The 17509-nt window shown below is 34.6% G+C and overlaps 1 protein-coding gene across 5 annotated transcripts in view; it reads right to left on the reverse strand.

Moving 5' to 3' along the window:
• Positions 1-17509, reverse strand: part of CDH18 (cadherin 18) — a 1017877-nt gene that overhangs the window by 341090 nt on the left and 659278 nt on the right. For all 5 annotated transcript variants that reach the window (XM_086676364.1, XM_086676366.1, XM_086676367.1 and 2 more), the window contains one exon: positions 4222-4705. In XM_086676364.1, the coding sequence (XP_086532490.1) occupies positions 4222-4449 (228 nt within the window). In that variant the 5' untranslated portion in view covers positions 4450-4705. The remainder of the gene's footprint in view (positions 1-4221; positions 4706-17509) is intronic.

Below are 17509 nucleotides of genomic sequence, written 5' to 3' on the forward strand. Positions count from 1 at the left end.
TTAAGAGTCAGACTCTTGATCTCGACTCAGGTCATGATCTCGAAGTTTGTGGGTTCAAGCCCCACATGGAACTCTGTGCTGATGGTGCATGGAGCCTGCTTGGGATTCTGACTCCTTCTCTCTGCCCCTCTCCCATTTGTGCTTTCACTCTCTCTGTCTCTCTCTGTCTCTCTCTGTCTCTCTCTCTCAAAATAAATTAATAAACTTAAAAATAAAACACATTAGTCATGGAAACTGAAATTTGAATTTCATATAATTTCCATATCACAAAAATCATTTCTTATTTGTTTGTTTATTCAAAAGTGAGGATAAAGAGAGAGAGAGAGAGAGAGAGAGAGAGAGAGAGCTAGAGAGAGGGGCAGAGGGAGAGAGAGAGAGAAAGAGAGAGAGAGAGAGAGAGGGAGAGAATCTTAAGCAGGCTTCATGATCAGCACAGAGTCTGATGCGGTGCTCAACCTCACAACCCTGAGATCATGACCTGAGCTGAAATCAAATCTAACTCTGGACCAACTAAGCCACCCAGGCACACCTCACAGACATTATTTAAAATTTTTTTCCCAAAATTTAAAAATGAAAACTAACAGAAAACCCAAACTTGCTTACTATGCAGGTAATACCAAAATGTGCACAGACTCAATCTGGCACACAGACTGTAGTCTAACTTACCCATGATCTAAACCATAAATAAAACTTTATAGTTGAATTAGTAACAGAACTACCAAACAATATTTCTCAGCTTCACCTCTAAGGAAATAGAAACACAGGGAATTAAAGAGACTTGCCAATCGTAATACAGATAATAAGCAAAGAAGCTGTAACTCAAATCTTTGTACTCACTAATTATTGATATCTCATGAAGACATTGAATCTACTCCAATGACAGGTATTTATGGATGGCATAAATTTTAGAATTTGTGTGGTATCTTATATAAAATTATAGTCTCACTCATAATGGGGTTCAATCTGCATTTTTCATGTAAACATCAAGTTTTTATATGATTTTTGGAAAGAAAAAACACTACTGTTTTAAAATTATATAGACATTACTATATAATTTGTTCCAGGAGAAAAGGACTTACTTTCTAACCAGTGTGCTATAATATTTTTCTTACTCTAATCCTTCAATTATTTTTGAAATCTTTACATCTATGAGATATATAAAGGTATTTAACAATTTCTAGAGATCCAATACATGAGATACATTCATGCTAGTTATGGTATCTGATCTTTCATGGCCATTACCATCAGAAAAAAATATGTATTATGAATTATCAATTATACATAAATGTATATATAATTATATGCATGTATAATGATGTGTATATATTATACATGTGTATATATGTATGTATATATATTATACATATGTATGTATATATATGTATGTATATATACACACACATATATGTGTATATATATACACACACACATATATATATATTATATATATATATATATATATATATATATATATAATATATATACACATAGTTATACTATTTACCATTAGAAATAGTCCTTTGATCATGGTCACAGCCACATATAAGCATCTTAGTAGTCAGCAATATATATTGACTACTGTCAACAAAATAAATACCTTCATATTAACTCAATCATTGATTAAAAATATTAAGAAAAGTATCATAAAAATATATAAGAAGTTGGTATATAAAAACACTTAGGAGCTTAACCCTAATCAAATGTCTAATAAAGCTGTTTTATAATGTGAAATATAACTGTAGTTATACACGATTATATTCAAGAGCTCAAGGATAATTTAAAATAAACTTACATAATACATCTATAAAAATACTATTTTAATACAAAAACTCCATTGCATGAATACTAATTATTTCTAATGACAAAACTGCTGACATTTCTGTGTCAGAGAAGGTCTAAGTTCATAATTTTCAGTTCTTTGGAGGAATTCCTTTTCCTACTCATAGTAATTGTAATGATTCTATTTTTTATTCCTATGTGCTATGAAAATAAATAGCTGTTTCCATATGAATGTATTTGTAAATGCGAGACATAAATTCACTTCTTGAACAAATTAAAGTATTGGGACAACAAGTACTATTCTAAGCACATATGGATCGTTGAACTTTGCAGTCTTAAAAATCAGTTATATTTGTATTTTTATAAGGACATATGTATGTACATGGAGACAGGTGACTGGAAGAAATCTGTACAATTAAGTTAGAATTTCTCATAAAGGAAGAAGAGAAGAGAAGAGAAGAGAAGAGAAGAGAAGAGAAGAGAAGAGAAGAGAAGAGAAGAGAAAAAAGAAAAGAAAAAAGTAAAGAAAAGAAAAGAAAAAAGAAAAGAAAAGAAAAGAAAAGAAAAGAAAAGAAAAGAAAAGAAAAGAAAAGAAAAGAAAAGAAAAGAAAAGAAAAAAGGAAAAGACAAGACAAGACCAAGTGAGGGGGTCAGGTCAGATAGGGAATAAGAGAACCACATCCTTGGGTATAACAATTTATATTTGTCCACCAATACTAGAAACAGTAGAACAGATACCAATTTCCACAGAACCTCTACCAGCTTGAATAGCTTCACAGACTTCTACCGCCTCCTGATGGGTAACAAGCTCTCAACCATATGCTCATTGGCACCCAGGCCCAGAAAGAATGTCTGAAATTGATCTACCTAATAAGGCTTCATCTTTTACTAGATGAGGCGACCCAAGAGGAAATGAAAGTCGCCCGATCTTTTCCTTTCCAGCAAATTTTGTTTTTTGTTTTTCACGTGGATTGATATGACAAGAAATATCCATAACAAAATATTTATAGTAATAAAATACATTTTCCTTTTTGGGTACTCCTAAAGGGGGGAGGGCATTTTTTTTAATTTTTCTTTTTCTCAAAGATAATAAAGAATTACAGAAAAGTATTCTGAAGTTCATAATAAAAACACGAGTTTCAAGTAATTCAATATATATGTGTATATGTGTGTGTGTGTGTATACACACACACACACACACACACACACATAATTTTAGCACATTTGTTTTCATCTACTTTGTGGAATACTTTGTAGAAATAAATAAATGATGAAGATGAGTTGTTTCATCTCATTTTAATATGCATATAAGAAAAAGACAGAATTGTTTCAGATCTTTTCTTATGTACCACATTCTGACTCCTCAGCTCCTGCTGGCTATGGAAATACAGCTGCAACCCAGTCCCTGTTGGATCAGGGGCGAAGCAGATGGTTTGTGATCCTGTACTGCCTACACATTAGGGAAGCACTATGGCTTGGATCTTGGATGCAGTAGTATTTTTTTTTTTTTTTTTTTTTTAGTACTAACAGTGTTAAAGTGAAAATAAATAGTCAAGCAGGGAGATGAAATTCACTGAGCCTGCCGTCATGGAGATTCTACTGCTGTGCTTACTGTTTCTCCCAGAGGTACTGAGTAAACTAAGTGGCTGCTTCCAAGGATCGGTAATTCATCAGAAGGTCTCTCCACCTCCTGCTCTATTCTCTGCCCTGGAGCCTGCATGACACATGGTGAAGCTGTCCCCAATTAGTGAACACACAGTCTCCTGATTGGTTTGGTAAACCATTAAACTGTCTTGTATTTTCACGAGAAAGGGAAGGTGGTCTAAAGTTATGACTATTTTACCAACTTCACTCTTTAGGAATTTTAACAAAACCTATACATCCTGTGGACATGTAATCTATATTTAAAATATATCAGCATTTTTATGGAAATTAATATGGGGAATTGAAAAAACATCCATGTGCTTTTAAAAGATGGCTTAGATTCAAATACAATCACTGTGACCATTAACAAAAATATATTAGATGCCATGAAATATAATAGATGCACATTGTTTCATGTGCATTAGCCATAGATTGAAAAATACAAATACCAATGCACCAGTAAATGGCTTTGTGAATTATAATATACCTTCATGATAATAAAGACAAAATCACTCAATTATGTGTTCAATTCAGTGTTTCTACTTTACACAAAAGAATGTAAAGAGTCATACGGCGGTGAAGAACATTCAGTTCAACATGTATGGACCAATGTTTAGGGAGATGTGACATGACTGGTACACTTTATTTTTTTCAATCATGATTTTGAACCATCCTTTATAAGTAATACCATTCTATAGCATATTTCCCTCTACTTTCTATGTCTTTTCAAATCCCACGCAACTCTACCCTCATCTTATCATAATTTCCTAGAATAGGAAAAAACAAACAAAAACTTACTTTTCCGACATATTGTGGATCGGGTCCCATATGTTCTTCTAAAACAAAGAACTGATTCCAAACCCATCCCCTTTTGGGACGATGGTGGACTTCGGTTTCACCTTCAATGTGTTTGGTCTGGTTTCTGGTCACCTTGATGGAGCTGTGGTGAGCAGTTCCATAACACCTCTGCACAAAACAGAGACAAACGAGGACTGGACAGATACAAGATGTGCTCGTAATTTTCATTGTAAGATAGCTTTCCAGTTCACCGTCTTCTTTCTTTTCCTTGTCAGTTATAAATGCTTAGTGCACATTCAAGAGAGAAGCCAGAGCATCTTTTGGAAGGACAGTCCAAAGTAAATTGTTTAGTGTGTCCATGATTTAACTGCCCATCAGGGAAAGCTCAGACTACATTTACATCCTGAAACACTTGGAGAATCAAATCTGTAGTTGTCTGATTCCAAATCTTCACAGTAAGTGAACACAGGCAACCATTTTCTACCTATGGATAGAGAGAAAATTATATATATTACAAAACATGGTAGCTTTAAGTATTTTCTCTGAATGCAAATTATACTATTTTGTAGGATGATGCTGATGTGTAAAGAATACATACGAATTCTTTTTGCAATTCACACAAACATGCATACATATAGTCATGCATAAGCTTGTATCCTGCATACATTTTTACAAGGATCTTCTTTACTGTTAATTCTCAATACTTAAAAAAATTAATATATATTTATATTTATATTTATATTTATATTTATATATATTATATTTATATTTCTTTGTAAATATATATATTACTTTTAAAAGAATGTATATATTTGAATATTTGTGCATATATATATGCATATTTTTATATTTATATATTTATGTGTGTATCAAATCCTTGGAAACAACAGAAATGCAGTCCTAGGGACTGCAGAAATGCTCAGAAACCGACCATGAGAATGTGCACATTTGCGAAATGATCTCTTCCAATATATGATCCATTAGGCACTCCTTACTACATGCAAATTTTTGTTTTTGTGTTTATTTTATTTTTGTTAAATGTGATGCAAAATCACAACACATACATGGATTACTGCTCCATGTGACTCACTGAACTTCACCAAAATACTCAAAATGCTCTAGGGTTGAAAAACTGTCACAGATCATTAAAGCAATCAAGTAGGTAGGTACTTGAATTGCTTAGCAAGCACAAGAGGCAACAATAAAGCAGAGCAGATAGAAAGATGGCTGAAAAAAAAAAGTATGCAACTTAAACTCAGCCCATGCATGGGGATCAGATTGGCACGGCTGAGTATGAGTGAGAGAGCTTCAATTGGCTGAAGCATAGTTTGCGTGGATTTTGATAGTCCTACAGATAATACTCTAGGGTGTGGTCTTCACATATAGGCAACACAGATTGTAAGCTTGGGTATGACATTACCCACAATTCTAGCAGCTACGTAAAGAAAGGTAAAAAGGAACAAAAGAACGGTAGCAAAAAGATCAGGGGGAAATGCTTGGATTCTCAAATAAGAAATGTCGAAGACTTGGCCTCAGATTTTAGTACAATTGGGACAATCAAGCAAAACCTACGAAATATTTCTAGAAAAAAACAGGCAGGATTTGGGAGGGGAAAAAAAAAGTTGACCCTGCAATTAGTACTTTACAAAAACATGAAATGGTGTAGCAAGTTTTGCGGTATTTTTATAAGTATGTTTCAATAGGTATTTGGAAGGAAACATGGATTCAAGGTTATGGCTGTTCTATCTAGAAAAATATTAGATGCATAAGTCTCATTTCATAAAGCTCACCCCTGTATATCAACACAAACTGAAATGTAGAGCTGAATCGATTACGAAGTAGCTGACTTATCAATATAAAGACTTAAAAAATTGAATATAAACAATTAGCCATAGCATAATTCTTTCACACAACTGAAAAAAAGTTTCTATCAAGTAGGGAATGTGAAACATCTCACATGAGACTCAGAATACGGTACTCTTCTCTACCAATACGTCTTCCCATACATCTGGGTAATGATAATGCTCATTTACCAGTTGTTCAAGGATTGTATAGGATTAGAACTAGGATTTCATTTTCATTATCTAGTGAATATAACTTGAAGTTGGTAATATTCTCTGAAAGCAAAGATGTATTTTTCACTGATTTAAATTAAAATGACTCAAAATCTCTAACATAGTTTTTTTTAAAAAATACCATTATAGCTCCAGCATGGTGAGAGCACTGGAAAGAAAGTAAAAAAAAAAAAAAAAAAAAAAAAAAAATAGATAAAATAAAAAAACAGATTTACTTTTTTTTCCAACAATGTACTTATAGTACAAACATGAGTCATCTAAGTTTTTCAAGTCTTACTTTGCTCATTTAACTAAAATTTGTGGCTTTGAATCATTGATTTTAATATTCTTTCCAGTCTAATAAATTATTAAAGACTCTTAATTTTCAAGTTGCAGACTTCAGAAAAGAAACTTTAGTCTTTCTTCTTAGTAGGCAAATTGATGAATATATAGAAGGTGTTATCTTAATAATTTCACACCATTTGGTGTGATTTCTAAATGAAATTAACATCTTTGCCCTTTATGCTAAGTTGTTTAACAAAGCATAATTCATGAGCGAAAGTGAAGAAAGTGGCTTTTGTAATGCATTATAGATATGTAGAATGAGTGTGTTCTTTAAAATAATGATCTAGTCTGGCATTCCAAATATATATAGATGTATTTTAATCTATATATGTATCTTTAGAATCTTCACTGTGATAATTACAAAGTGATAAATAAGGCTCTGTGGAGTGAAAGAACAAATGTAAACATTACTACTGTACTTTTGCAAGTAATCTCATTTACTGTGAGAAGACAGAACTCCAAATATAAAAATATTGTGCTATACTTCAAGAAATCCATCCCTGCATAGACTAGAAAGAATTAAAACACAAATAAAAAAAAAAAAAAAAAACATTTATTGAAACTAACACTGTAGAAATATGTTGCAGACATCTGCCATTTTTTAAGTGACATTCAAACAAACACCTTACCTACCATCATGGAAGACTCCAATATATGAGTTCTGATAAGCAGAGCCTTTTCACCTCTGAAAACTTAAGGACCTGACACTTTCTTCTTACAGTCTTTTAGTTAGAATTTATACCAATGGCACAGCCATGTTAATTATATGTTCCAATACCCTGGAACAAATGATGGATGAATGCAGAGACAGCTGAGAAATTTTTCACAGTGTTAGTGAGGTTCTCAAGGTCCAAATGTGGTGGATGTGAGTCCAGAAGCCTTGTGGGAGAGTCCAGGGGCAGGTGCATGAATTTAAGAGTCATTCTAGCTTTACTGTTTCAATGTGAGTACTTGACATTATTTCTTACACTCTAACTTCCTTTGCTTCCCACTTCCCAAACCAGATTCTTCAGCCCTCACCAGTTTTGATGGTTGAAAAATACTTTCTCCAATAAATTTATTTGCTGCTTTCCATGGCCAAAGCTGCCACATGTTGCTTGAAAACAAGAACCTTCTCTGACATAAAGCATTACTGTCATTCCAATAAAGACATAATTTCCAAATAATGCATTAAATGCAATAATGTTTAATGTAGACCTCTCTCCATTGTTCTGTTACTTAAGCTAAGTGAAACAACACTGCTTCCGGAGAGTGGCCCCTTGCTTTTGTAAATACTCCCTCTTCCAAAGTGGAGTTAATTACAGTGTACTATATGAGTCAAGAGACATGACCTCAAATGTTCATCTTGCAGAACACTGTCGTATTTTGTAAGCAGTTTTTCTCTGAGCCTCACAGTTTTCATTTATGAATAAAGATTCTTAATGAATTCTCTTTGAGCATGTTCAGCTAATTATTTGAATTTATGATTTAATAACTATGTATTATTTACAACTTTTCTTACTGTCACTGACTTACATCACTCAAGATTAAATAGCCATTTACAGCTCTTCAATGCATTCCTTCATTTCTGAAGGAAGGCATTCCTTCAGAGAGCTCTGAGGAAACAACATTCTCAGAGAAATGGATTCTCACATTTTTCCCAAATGTTAATGCTTGTAACTTGTGCCTTTGACTGGATATTTTTACCAATTCATTCTTAACTTATAAACCTTGAACTCTAAAGAGGTCTAGAGAATGGCTTTTGTTTCTTTCTTTTTTTTTAAGAAAAGCTTTCTTTGTCCTCTTTTATTTTGAAAATGTCTTTACAAAAACCTACTCTGCTGACATTATTTCATGAATTTATCTTTCTAGTCTTCGTACGTGAGGAGTGACGTGAGATATTTCATGTATTCAAAAAATCTAGAATTATAATTGCCACCAGGATCTGAACTCTAGCATTATAGGATACATGTTAGGAATTTATCTGACATTGCATAGAGCACAACTAGCTTAAAAAGAAACTGTCAAAGAAGATAAAGTACGATAGAAAGTCCATATTTTTTGGAATTACTTTCACTGAGTTATATAAAGACATCTTGCCTGAAGAAGTCAGTCCACAGCGATGGGAACATAATGCTCAATACACAGAAGGGGGACTTTCCAACTATCAAAACTGTAAAGCTATCAGATGAGAAAATTTTTCTTTGTGTCATCTCGGAAACAATGCAACTTAATATTTTAAGAGAGAGAGAGAGAGAGAGAGAGACAGACAGACAGACAGACAGAGAGAACCAGCCCAGTGGGGCAGGGCCCATGGGAGAGGGAAAGAGAATCCCAAGCAGACTCTGCACTGTCAGCATGGGAGCCCAACATTGGACTGCATTTCACAAACCCTGAGAACATGACCTGAGCCAAAATCAAGAGTCTGAAGCTTAACCCACTGAGATACTCAGGAGCCCCAAGATTCATCATTTAAAGCTATAATACTGTCAGGCAGATTTAAATATAAGAGACTTTATATTACGTTCGAATTCTGGAGTTGCTTATATTAGGCGAAAGTTACAAATACTGAACAAGAGCCATTTTTAAGAGTAGTAAATATTTATTTAATACTTACCAATCTTTGTATCTGTGTGTGTGTCTCTGAGTGAGTATTTACCTTCAGGATGGTCTAAAATCTCAAAATTATCCTGTGGGTTGGTGATAACAGGGATAACTCCCATTGCTGGCAAGATGCATTCTCAGGTACATGTCTGATGCTGCAGCTATGGTTTCCATCATTTTTGGATCCAATGATTAAACATATCAGTATCCTTCTCTCATTCTCTGTCTAGCTCTTCTTGATCAATTTCTGATGACACTGACTTCTGAGGTTTTGATTTACCTTCCTGCCTTTCACTCTCCATTGTTTCAATTCTCTATTAGTTTTTGCTTTTGTTTTTGTTTCCTCTCTCTCTCCCTCTCTCTCACTTAGTAATTCATCTGTTTAGGAGAATTACTCTTCTCAGTCTTTGTCAAATAGAGCTCTTGATTACAGTCAAAATGCAAATTCTCATAAACCACAGAGATTTATGCAGGGCTTCACCTAAGTTTGTTTCAAGTTTTATCTCTACGTTGATACCCAAATCAATATTTCCAATCTCAATCTGACCTTTCCAGGAGTCAAGGTTTTGATATAATAAACTGCATTTGCTTAAAGTATATACTTAAATATATATAAATATATTTAAAATTATATATTTGTATACAAATGTGTATACAAAATTAGATATATGTATTTAAAATTATCTCAAAATATGACTCACGCTAAAATATAGTATATATATATATATATATATATACATATATAAATCAGAAAGCATTGACTTTTACATACTATGCTTTTCTGCTAGAATTATTACTATTGTAAATATTAATAATGATTATTAAGTTTCATGTAGAAAGTTATGAAAATAGGTTTGCACACAGGCTTTACTCCCTCACATGGCTCATTCCTCTCTCTTTGCCTTAAGAGCCTTACTCTCCAAATTTTATTCAGTAATACCTACCCTCTGAGGTCTAGACTGAAGGGTGTTTCTCCACAAAGACTTCTAGTTTTGGAAAACAACTCTCTTTGGGTCTCTTATGTTTCTGCACATCGTTTGAGTGAGTGGCATTGACAGCTTGCCTGCTGTCATTTTTTTTTTTTTTCCCACCGATACATGTATAGCAAACAGCCTTGGAAGAAAGATAGAACATCCCCCTCCCTTTGGGGCAGAAAGCCTGATTGGATTACGTCTTTGTTTAGGACAAAGATTGAAGAGGTCAGCTAGCAGACCTAATATATGACTGAGGATTCCAGAATTGAGAGTTCCTTAGTCATGACCCATAGATAGTATGCGTATGGCATGTACCTGGGCTGCTTCATGTTACCCCATGGGTTGTGAGGAGCAAGGGGAACTCATACCACCAATTGTGATATGGGTCATAAAGTCTTTTGTCTCTGATCCTGAGTCTCATATCTTCTGTCAGCATCTATGAAACTGTGGCAGCCTAACATGTTAGATTGATAGTCGGGTAAAATCTCAAACCCATCACTTGCAAGTCTGGATACCATAGTTCAATAGAACTGTGTGCTTCTCTAAATTACCAGAGCATTATACCATCCTGTCTTACTATGACAGAAACCAGCACTCTAATTATTAATATAGGTGTCATTTCAGTTTTCCTTTATGTCAGTTCTTTGTTTTTGTTTTTTTGTTTTTGTTTTTTTTTTTTTTTTTTTTTTTAGTTCTCACACCATGTCTATGTATTGCCATCTCCTGTGAGGTACCTCTCATAATGTAGCTAATAAGTAAACATTTCTTGAGTGAAGAAATAAATGAGAAATAGACGAATTAATTCAGGGTTTGTGCTCCAAGAGTAGTATTAATATATCAAATTTCAAGTTAGAATATTTAACTGTAAAATTTTTTTACAGAAAAACTTTTTAAAAGCATGCTTTGATTTGGTTAACATTATACTTTGTTTTTCACTTCAAAGACCGTCACAACCAAAGACACAAATACTGGAAAAGAAAATTATACTGTATCAATAAAAGCCTGCTTTTTCGCTTAGCTCCTTTTGCACAGGAAATTAAGAAAGCTATCCAAATACTGAGACATGTATGTATTAGTAAACTTTGCAATGTCATATGCTATGTCATTATAAGTAACATTTTATTATTTATAATTCAAAATACATGTATGAACATTCCTACTATGTTGAGCTAGAATAAATAAAGGAAATAAAGCAGGGACTACTATTCATGTTATAACTATTTTTTTTCTGTTTCAAGACAAATTATTATTGTTAGATTCAAGCATATTTATATGAAATTGTTAAAAATTTTTAAATTTATTTTGAGAGAGACAGAGACATCATGAGTGGGGGAGGGTCAGAGAGAGAGAGAGGGAATCCCAAGGAGGCTTTGCACTATCAGCACAGAGCCCAGTGTGGGGCGCGAACTCACAAACTGTGAGATCATGACCCTAGCTGAAATCCAGAGTTAGATACTCAACCTACTGAGCTACCTGGGTGCCCCTATATGAAGTTTTATTTTTATATTTTATGTATTCCTGAAATCACACACATTGAAGGAAAGATAATGTCCTGAAGATATATAAGAGTGTAAGATGATATTCACAATGCTGATCTATTTGACTACAATAGGTAATATCATGAAATTACTTCCAATTTTCATGTGGCTGATTCTACCCTTCATATGTCTAGCTAAAATAACTCCAAAAGTTAGAAAATGAATATAGAAGAAAATGGTGGTACCAAATGCAACCTTTCCTTACTTATCTGCTTATGTCAGAGTAACAAATAGATATTTTGAATTTCTCCATGTCTTCTCAAATTATTTCTACCTATCACACTATTTTTTAAATCTTTTTTAATGTTTATTTATTTTTGAGACAGAGAGAGAGAGAGACAGAGCTCGAAGAGAGGAAGGGCCAGAGAGAGAAGGAGAAACAGAATCGAAAGCAGGCTCCAGGCTCTGAGCTGTCAGCACAGAGCCCCATGTGGGACTTGAACTCACGAACTGTGAGATCGTGACCTGAGCCGAAGTCAGACGCTTAACCGACTGAACCACCCAGGTGCCTCCCTATCACACAATTTTTATGTTTAGTTTATATTCTTGTTAAGCACACACACACAACACTATGTATGCACATACACACAGCTAAGATGTTAGGGATTAATGAAATAACTTTCTAAAATGGTTATTCAGTTTGGTTTAAAATATCAAAAAGCACCACTGGTGCAGACTCCTAGATGTCTAAATCACTATCTGGTTTCTATCCCCGAGCACCGTATACATCTTGCTAAGCATTAAGTCCCTGCTCTCCACTTACCCAGAATAAACACTATTATTTCCTACCCTCTCTTGTGGCTTGATACCACCTCAGCACTAAGTTCTAGCCAATGGCATATAAGCATAGTTTTATCTTTCAACTTCCTGGGAAATTTCCTTAGATTCTTGACATGGGTTTTATCTATTCTTTCCCCTTCAGCCTGCCACTTGAATCCTGAATGTGATGGTTACACCTCCCTTTTGGACCAAGAGAATGAGTGCCATAGCCTGGAGATAAGAGAAGCCATGCAACTTTATCCCAGAGAACATTGTAGAGTGGAGCCTCCATATAAGCCCCAAGCTGCCTTCCTCTGAGCTCAGTTAATAGAGAAAATGTCAGACTTTTTTTTAATGCGACGCCTCTTTTGTGTTTGTTACTCAGAGCTGAATTTAGCCCTAATATAACGATCATTGAACTGCAGTAGTATATTCTCCAGCCTTTGGATTTCAGGACAGGGGCTGGGATATAGGATATAAAGTACAGAGGAAAGAGAAAACAGGAAAGGAAAATCAGGGGAGGGGGCAATGGCAAGATGATGGATGACACTCTATTCTAACATCCAGAGGACTTATTTTTGGTGACAGTTTTTTCTGCATCTTTTATCACAAATATTAAAATCTTGCTTTTCTCTTTTTCCTCTAAAGCAAGAAACTGTATCTCATGCTGTATCTGCGTCATTCTTGCACACAGCACTAGGCAATGCAAATGGAAGGACTGATCCTTGTCCAAGGTCTCCTTCAACACCTCTGCCTTTGAAGTCTGTCCTCTATCCGAATATAATCTCAACTCTCTGCTCGAAACTGCCTCATCCCTTTGCATCACCTCTAGGATAGAATCAAAACACTTTCAGGTGAAATTCATGGTTTTTCAATATTTGGTACCTTCCCACTTACCCCCTCACCCTCAGTGTCTGCCCAGAAAACACCTACTCGCATTCGATCATGCTGTCTTCTGACAATGCTGTGTTCTTACTAGTCTTTGTGCCTTTGTGCAAGCTGTTTCTTCTCAGTGAAAAGCCCATTCCTCTGTTTTAATGATCTGCGAATCACCAGTCCCCCAAGTCAGTGTTCAGAGCCTATCCACTCAGTTCTAATGGTCCCCTGTTCTATTGTCATGAGGGAGTTTAGAATAAGCCACCTCAAAATATGCCACTCTAGCATAGATTATTTCAAGTTACAGTCACTTGAAAAGCACCAGATGCAAAAGGGCACTCTGAGCTTCCCCAAAGCAGGAGATAATATCCCCATGTGAAAGAAGCCCTCCCTATAGCAGAAGGAAGCAAACATTTCTCAGCACCAAGGATGGGAAGTTGAGGTCAAGACACATCTGTAAAAACAAGTCTTGCTAAACTAACTCTTATCTTTCTAGACACATCCCTCTAGCCAATTAACTAAATAGCCCAAGGCCCTTTGCCTTGTCACATTTTCACAATTTACTACTCTTGGTCCATCCCATCAAATAAGGGTCTGGTTCTAACAGGTTTTTTTTTTTTTTTTCTTTCATTTTTTATTTCCTTATATAGGCTCCTATGTCACATAAAAGTTATATTAAATGAATTTATATGTTTTCCTCTTGTTAATGTGTGTGTTTTTTGTTTTTTGTTTTTTTTTTTTTTTTTTTTTTTTTTTTTTTTTTTTTTTTTTTTTTTTTTTTGAGAGAGAGAGAGAGTTAAATAGAAAGTTTGAGGGAGGGGCAGAGTAGGAGGGAAAGAGAATCCCAAGCAGGCTCCTACTGTCAGCAAGAAGCCCGACATGGGGCTCAAACTCATGAACCATGAGATCATGACCTGGGCCGAAATCAAGAGTCAGATGGCCTGACTGAGCCACATAGGCGCTCTTTTTTTTTTTTTTTTTTTTTTTTTTTTTTTTTTGAGTAATCATTTCTCAAGTAAAATGTCTTACCTTCCGTATAAAAAGCAGGCATACGATTCTCCCTCTTTTGGGGTATTTCAGTTTCCTTAATTTACATGGAAATTTGTTGGCTTAATTAAAATGTAACATGGAACATCATTCTTATTTGGATCAAAACTAAGTGTTAATTTTTTTTATGCCATATAGGTACCAAAGTTTTATGTAAACTATTGAGTCAAACCATCCTTGAATTTAAAACTGTGTTAGAGATTTCCTTAGAAAATATAAATCTATAAGGAGCCATAGCATTATTTATCGTTAAGCAATATACTTGTGAATTTTAATGAGAAATTTTGATAAAATGTCCTAAGCAGAAAAAGACGCATAGCATTTTTATAAATATACTTAAAATACTATGTTCAAATTGTCTGACGTTTGACAGAACTTTGTATTTCTATTCAGGGTCACATTCACCCTTTACCATTACAAACATGCTCTTACCAATACAGCCGACTCTCTCACATCACATTGTAAGCTTGTTAGATCTACGTGGCCACACATTAATGCTAAGGATATTCCATTACATGCTATCTGCAGGATGAAGACAAATAGATACGTGCATGGTGTTGACACTGCTTCATGATCTACAACCTGGAATGGTTCTCAGTGTTTTTTGTTTTGTTTTGTTTCTGTTTCTGTTTTATCCAATTGCATCACATAAACCGTGTTGTCGGTACAGTTTTTCTAGTTATAGTAAATCTGTCAAATGTTCATAAACTATTCCTAACATGACCAAGAAGACATTTTATCATAAGCCATATACTCATAAAACTCTATGCACTTTATGCACGATAATACTAGTTGAATACACAGTGCCTGTCACACAGCCCTGCATGCTCTGTGTCTCCTGAAATGTATTTCACGGCTTTGGCCCTTGAAAATGGTATACTCGTCTCTCGAACACTAGTGACATTCCTTCCTTGCAATCGCCACCACTCTACATGGGTTAGGCACTTCTCTGCACCCACAGCGCCCTGTAAACAGAGTTTTATTTTGCCCTGTAAACTTTTACCACGTATTGTGTTTTCTCAAACAGGATTAGGTCACTTAGATTAATGTCTTTAAGATTCATCCATGTTGTAGCATATAAAAAATTTTCTTTCTTTCTTATAGATGAATGATATTCCAGTGTGTGTGTGTGTGTGTGTGTGTGTGTGTGTGTGTGTGTGTGTCCCCTACATCATCTTTATCCATACATCTATCAATGGACTTTTAAGTTTGTTGCACCTCTTGGCTGCTGTACATAATGCTGTAATGAACATCAAGTGCAGATATCCCTTCAAGGTCCTGTTTCCATTTCCTTTGAAAATATTCCAAGATGTCAGATTGCTGAATCACATGGTAGTTCTATTTTAATTTTTTGGAACTTTCATACTCTTCTCCATAGTGGCTCTACCCTCTTACATTCCCACCAATGGTACATAAGAGATTTCTTTTTCCATGTCCTTGCCAACACTTGTTATTTCTTGTCTCTTTAATAATAGCCATTCTGGAGCACCTGGGTGGCTCAGTCAGTTAAGTGTCCAACTTCAGCTCAGGTCATGAGCTTGCAGTCCATGAGTTCAAGCCCTGTTTCAGGCTGTGTGCTGACAGCTTAGAGCCTGGAGCTGCTTCCAATTCTGTGTCTTCGTCTCTTTTTGCCCCTCCCTTGCTTATGCTCTGTCTCTCTTTCAAAAATAAACAGTAATTTAAAAAAAATAATAGCCATTTTAACAGGTAAGAGGTAATATCTCATTGTGGTTTTGATTTGCATTTCCCCGATTAGTGCTGTTGAGCACATTTTCATGTACTTGTTGGCCATCTGTATGCCTTTTTTAGAAATATATCTATTAACTATTCAGATCCTCTGCCCAAGTTCAATCTGTTTCTTTGCTTTGCTAGACTTAATTGAGTTGTTTATACATTTTGGATATTAATTCCTTACTAGATATATGATTTGCAAATATTTTTACCATTCTTTTTGTGTCTTTTCATTTTGTTGAAGGTTTCCTTTGCTGTGCTGAAATATTTTAGTTTGATGTAACCCTACTTATTTTTGCTTGTATTGTCTTTACTTTTGGTGTCAAATCCAATAAATTATTATCAAGATCAAGGTCAAGGAGCTTATTACCTCTGTTTTCTTTTTGGAATTTTGCAATTTGGGGTCCTACATTTAAGTATTTAATACATTTTGAGCTAACTTTTGTGTATGGTGTAAGACAAAGTTCTAACATTAATTTGCATGTGGATATCAATTTTCCCAGGTAAATGCACTGAAGAAAGATCTTTTCACCATTGTGTATTCTTGGCACTCGTGATTATTTGTTGAGTTTATTTATGGGCTCTTGATTCTTTTCCATTATTTTGTGTGTCTGTTTTTATCCAAGTAATGTGCTATTTTGATTAGTATTGTTTTGTAATATGTTTTGAAATCAGGAAATGTGATGCCTTTAGCTTTGTTCTTTCTCAAGATTGTTTGATTTTTAAGGTGTTTTTTTTTTTTTCTTTCTTTCTTTTTGGTTCCATATTGATTTTAGGATTTTTTTCTCTTCATGTAAAATGTCATTGTGACTTTGCTGAGGGTTGCTTGCAATAAGTCTGCAGATGACTTTGGGTGGCATGGGCATTTTAGTAATATTCAGTCTCCAATGAATGAGCATGGAATGTATCTCTAATTTGTGGTTTCAATTTCTTCCACCAGTATTTTGTAGTTTTCAGTGTACAAGTTTTATCTCCTTGATTAAGTTTATTCCTGCAGTATTATTTTTGATGCTATTGTAAATGGATTTGATTGTTTTCTTAATTTCCTTTCTGGATTGTTGACAGTGCACGAGAATGCAACTAATTTTTTATGTTGGTTTTATATCTTGCAGCTTTGTTGAATTTGTTCAGTAGTTCTAAGTGCTTGTGTATGGGGGGATCTGTAGGTTTTTCTATATATAAGATCACATAAGTTGTGATTAGATATAATTTTATTTTTCCTTTATAATTTGGGTGACTTTTATATCTTTTTCTTGCCTAGTTGCTCTGAGTAGGACTTCTATTGGTATGTTAAATAGAAGTGGTAAGAGTGGGCATTATTGCTGGGCCTTGACAGCATTCTGAGACAGAAGAGTCACAGTCCCAGCACCTGGGAATTGCC

Source organism: Puma concolor, chromosome A1 (assembly GCF_028749965.1).
Source record: "Puma concolor isolate L17-30 chromosome A1, mPumCon1.1.hap2, whole genome shotgun sequence".
In the NCBI taxonomy this organism is placed as follows: Eukaryota; Metazoa; Chordata; class Mammalia; order Carnivora; family Felidae; genus Puma; species Puma concolor.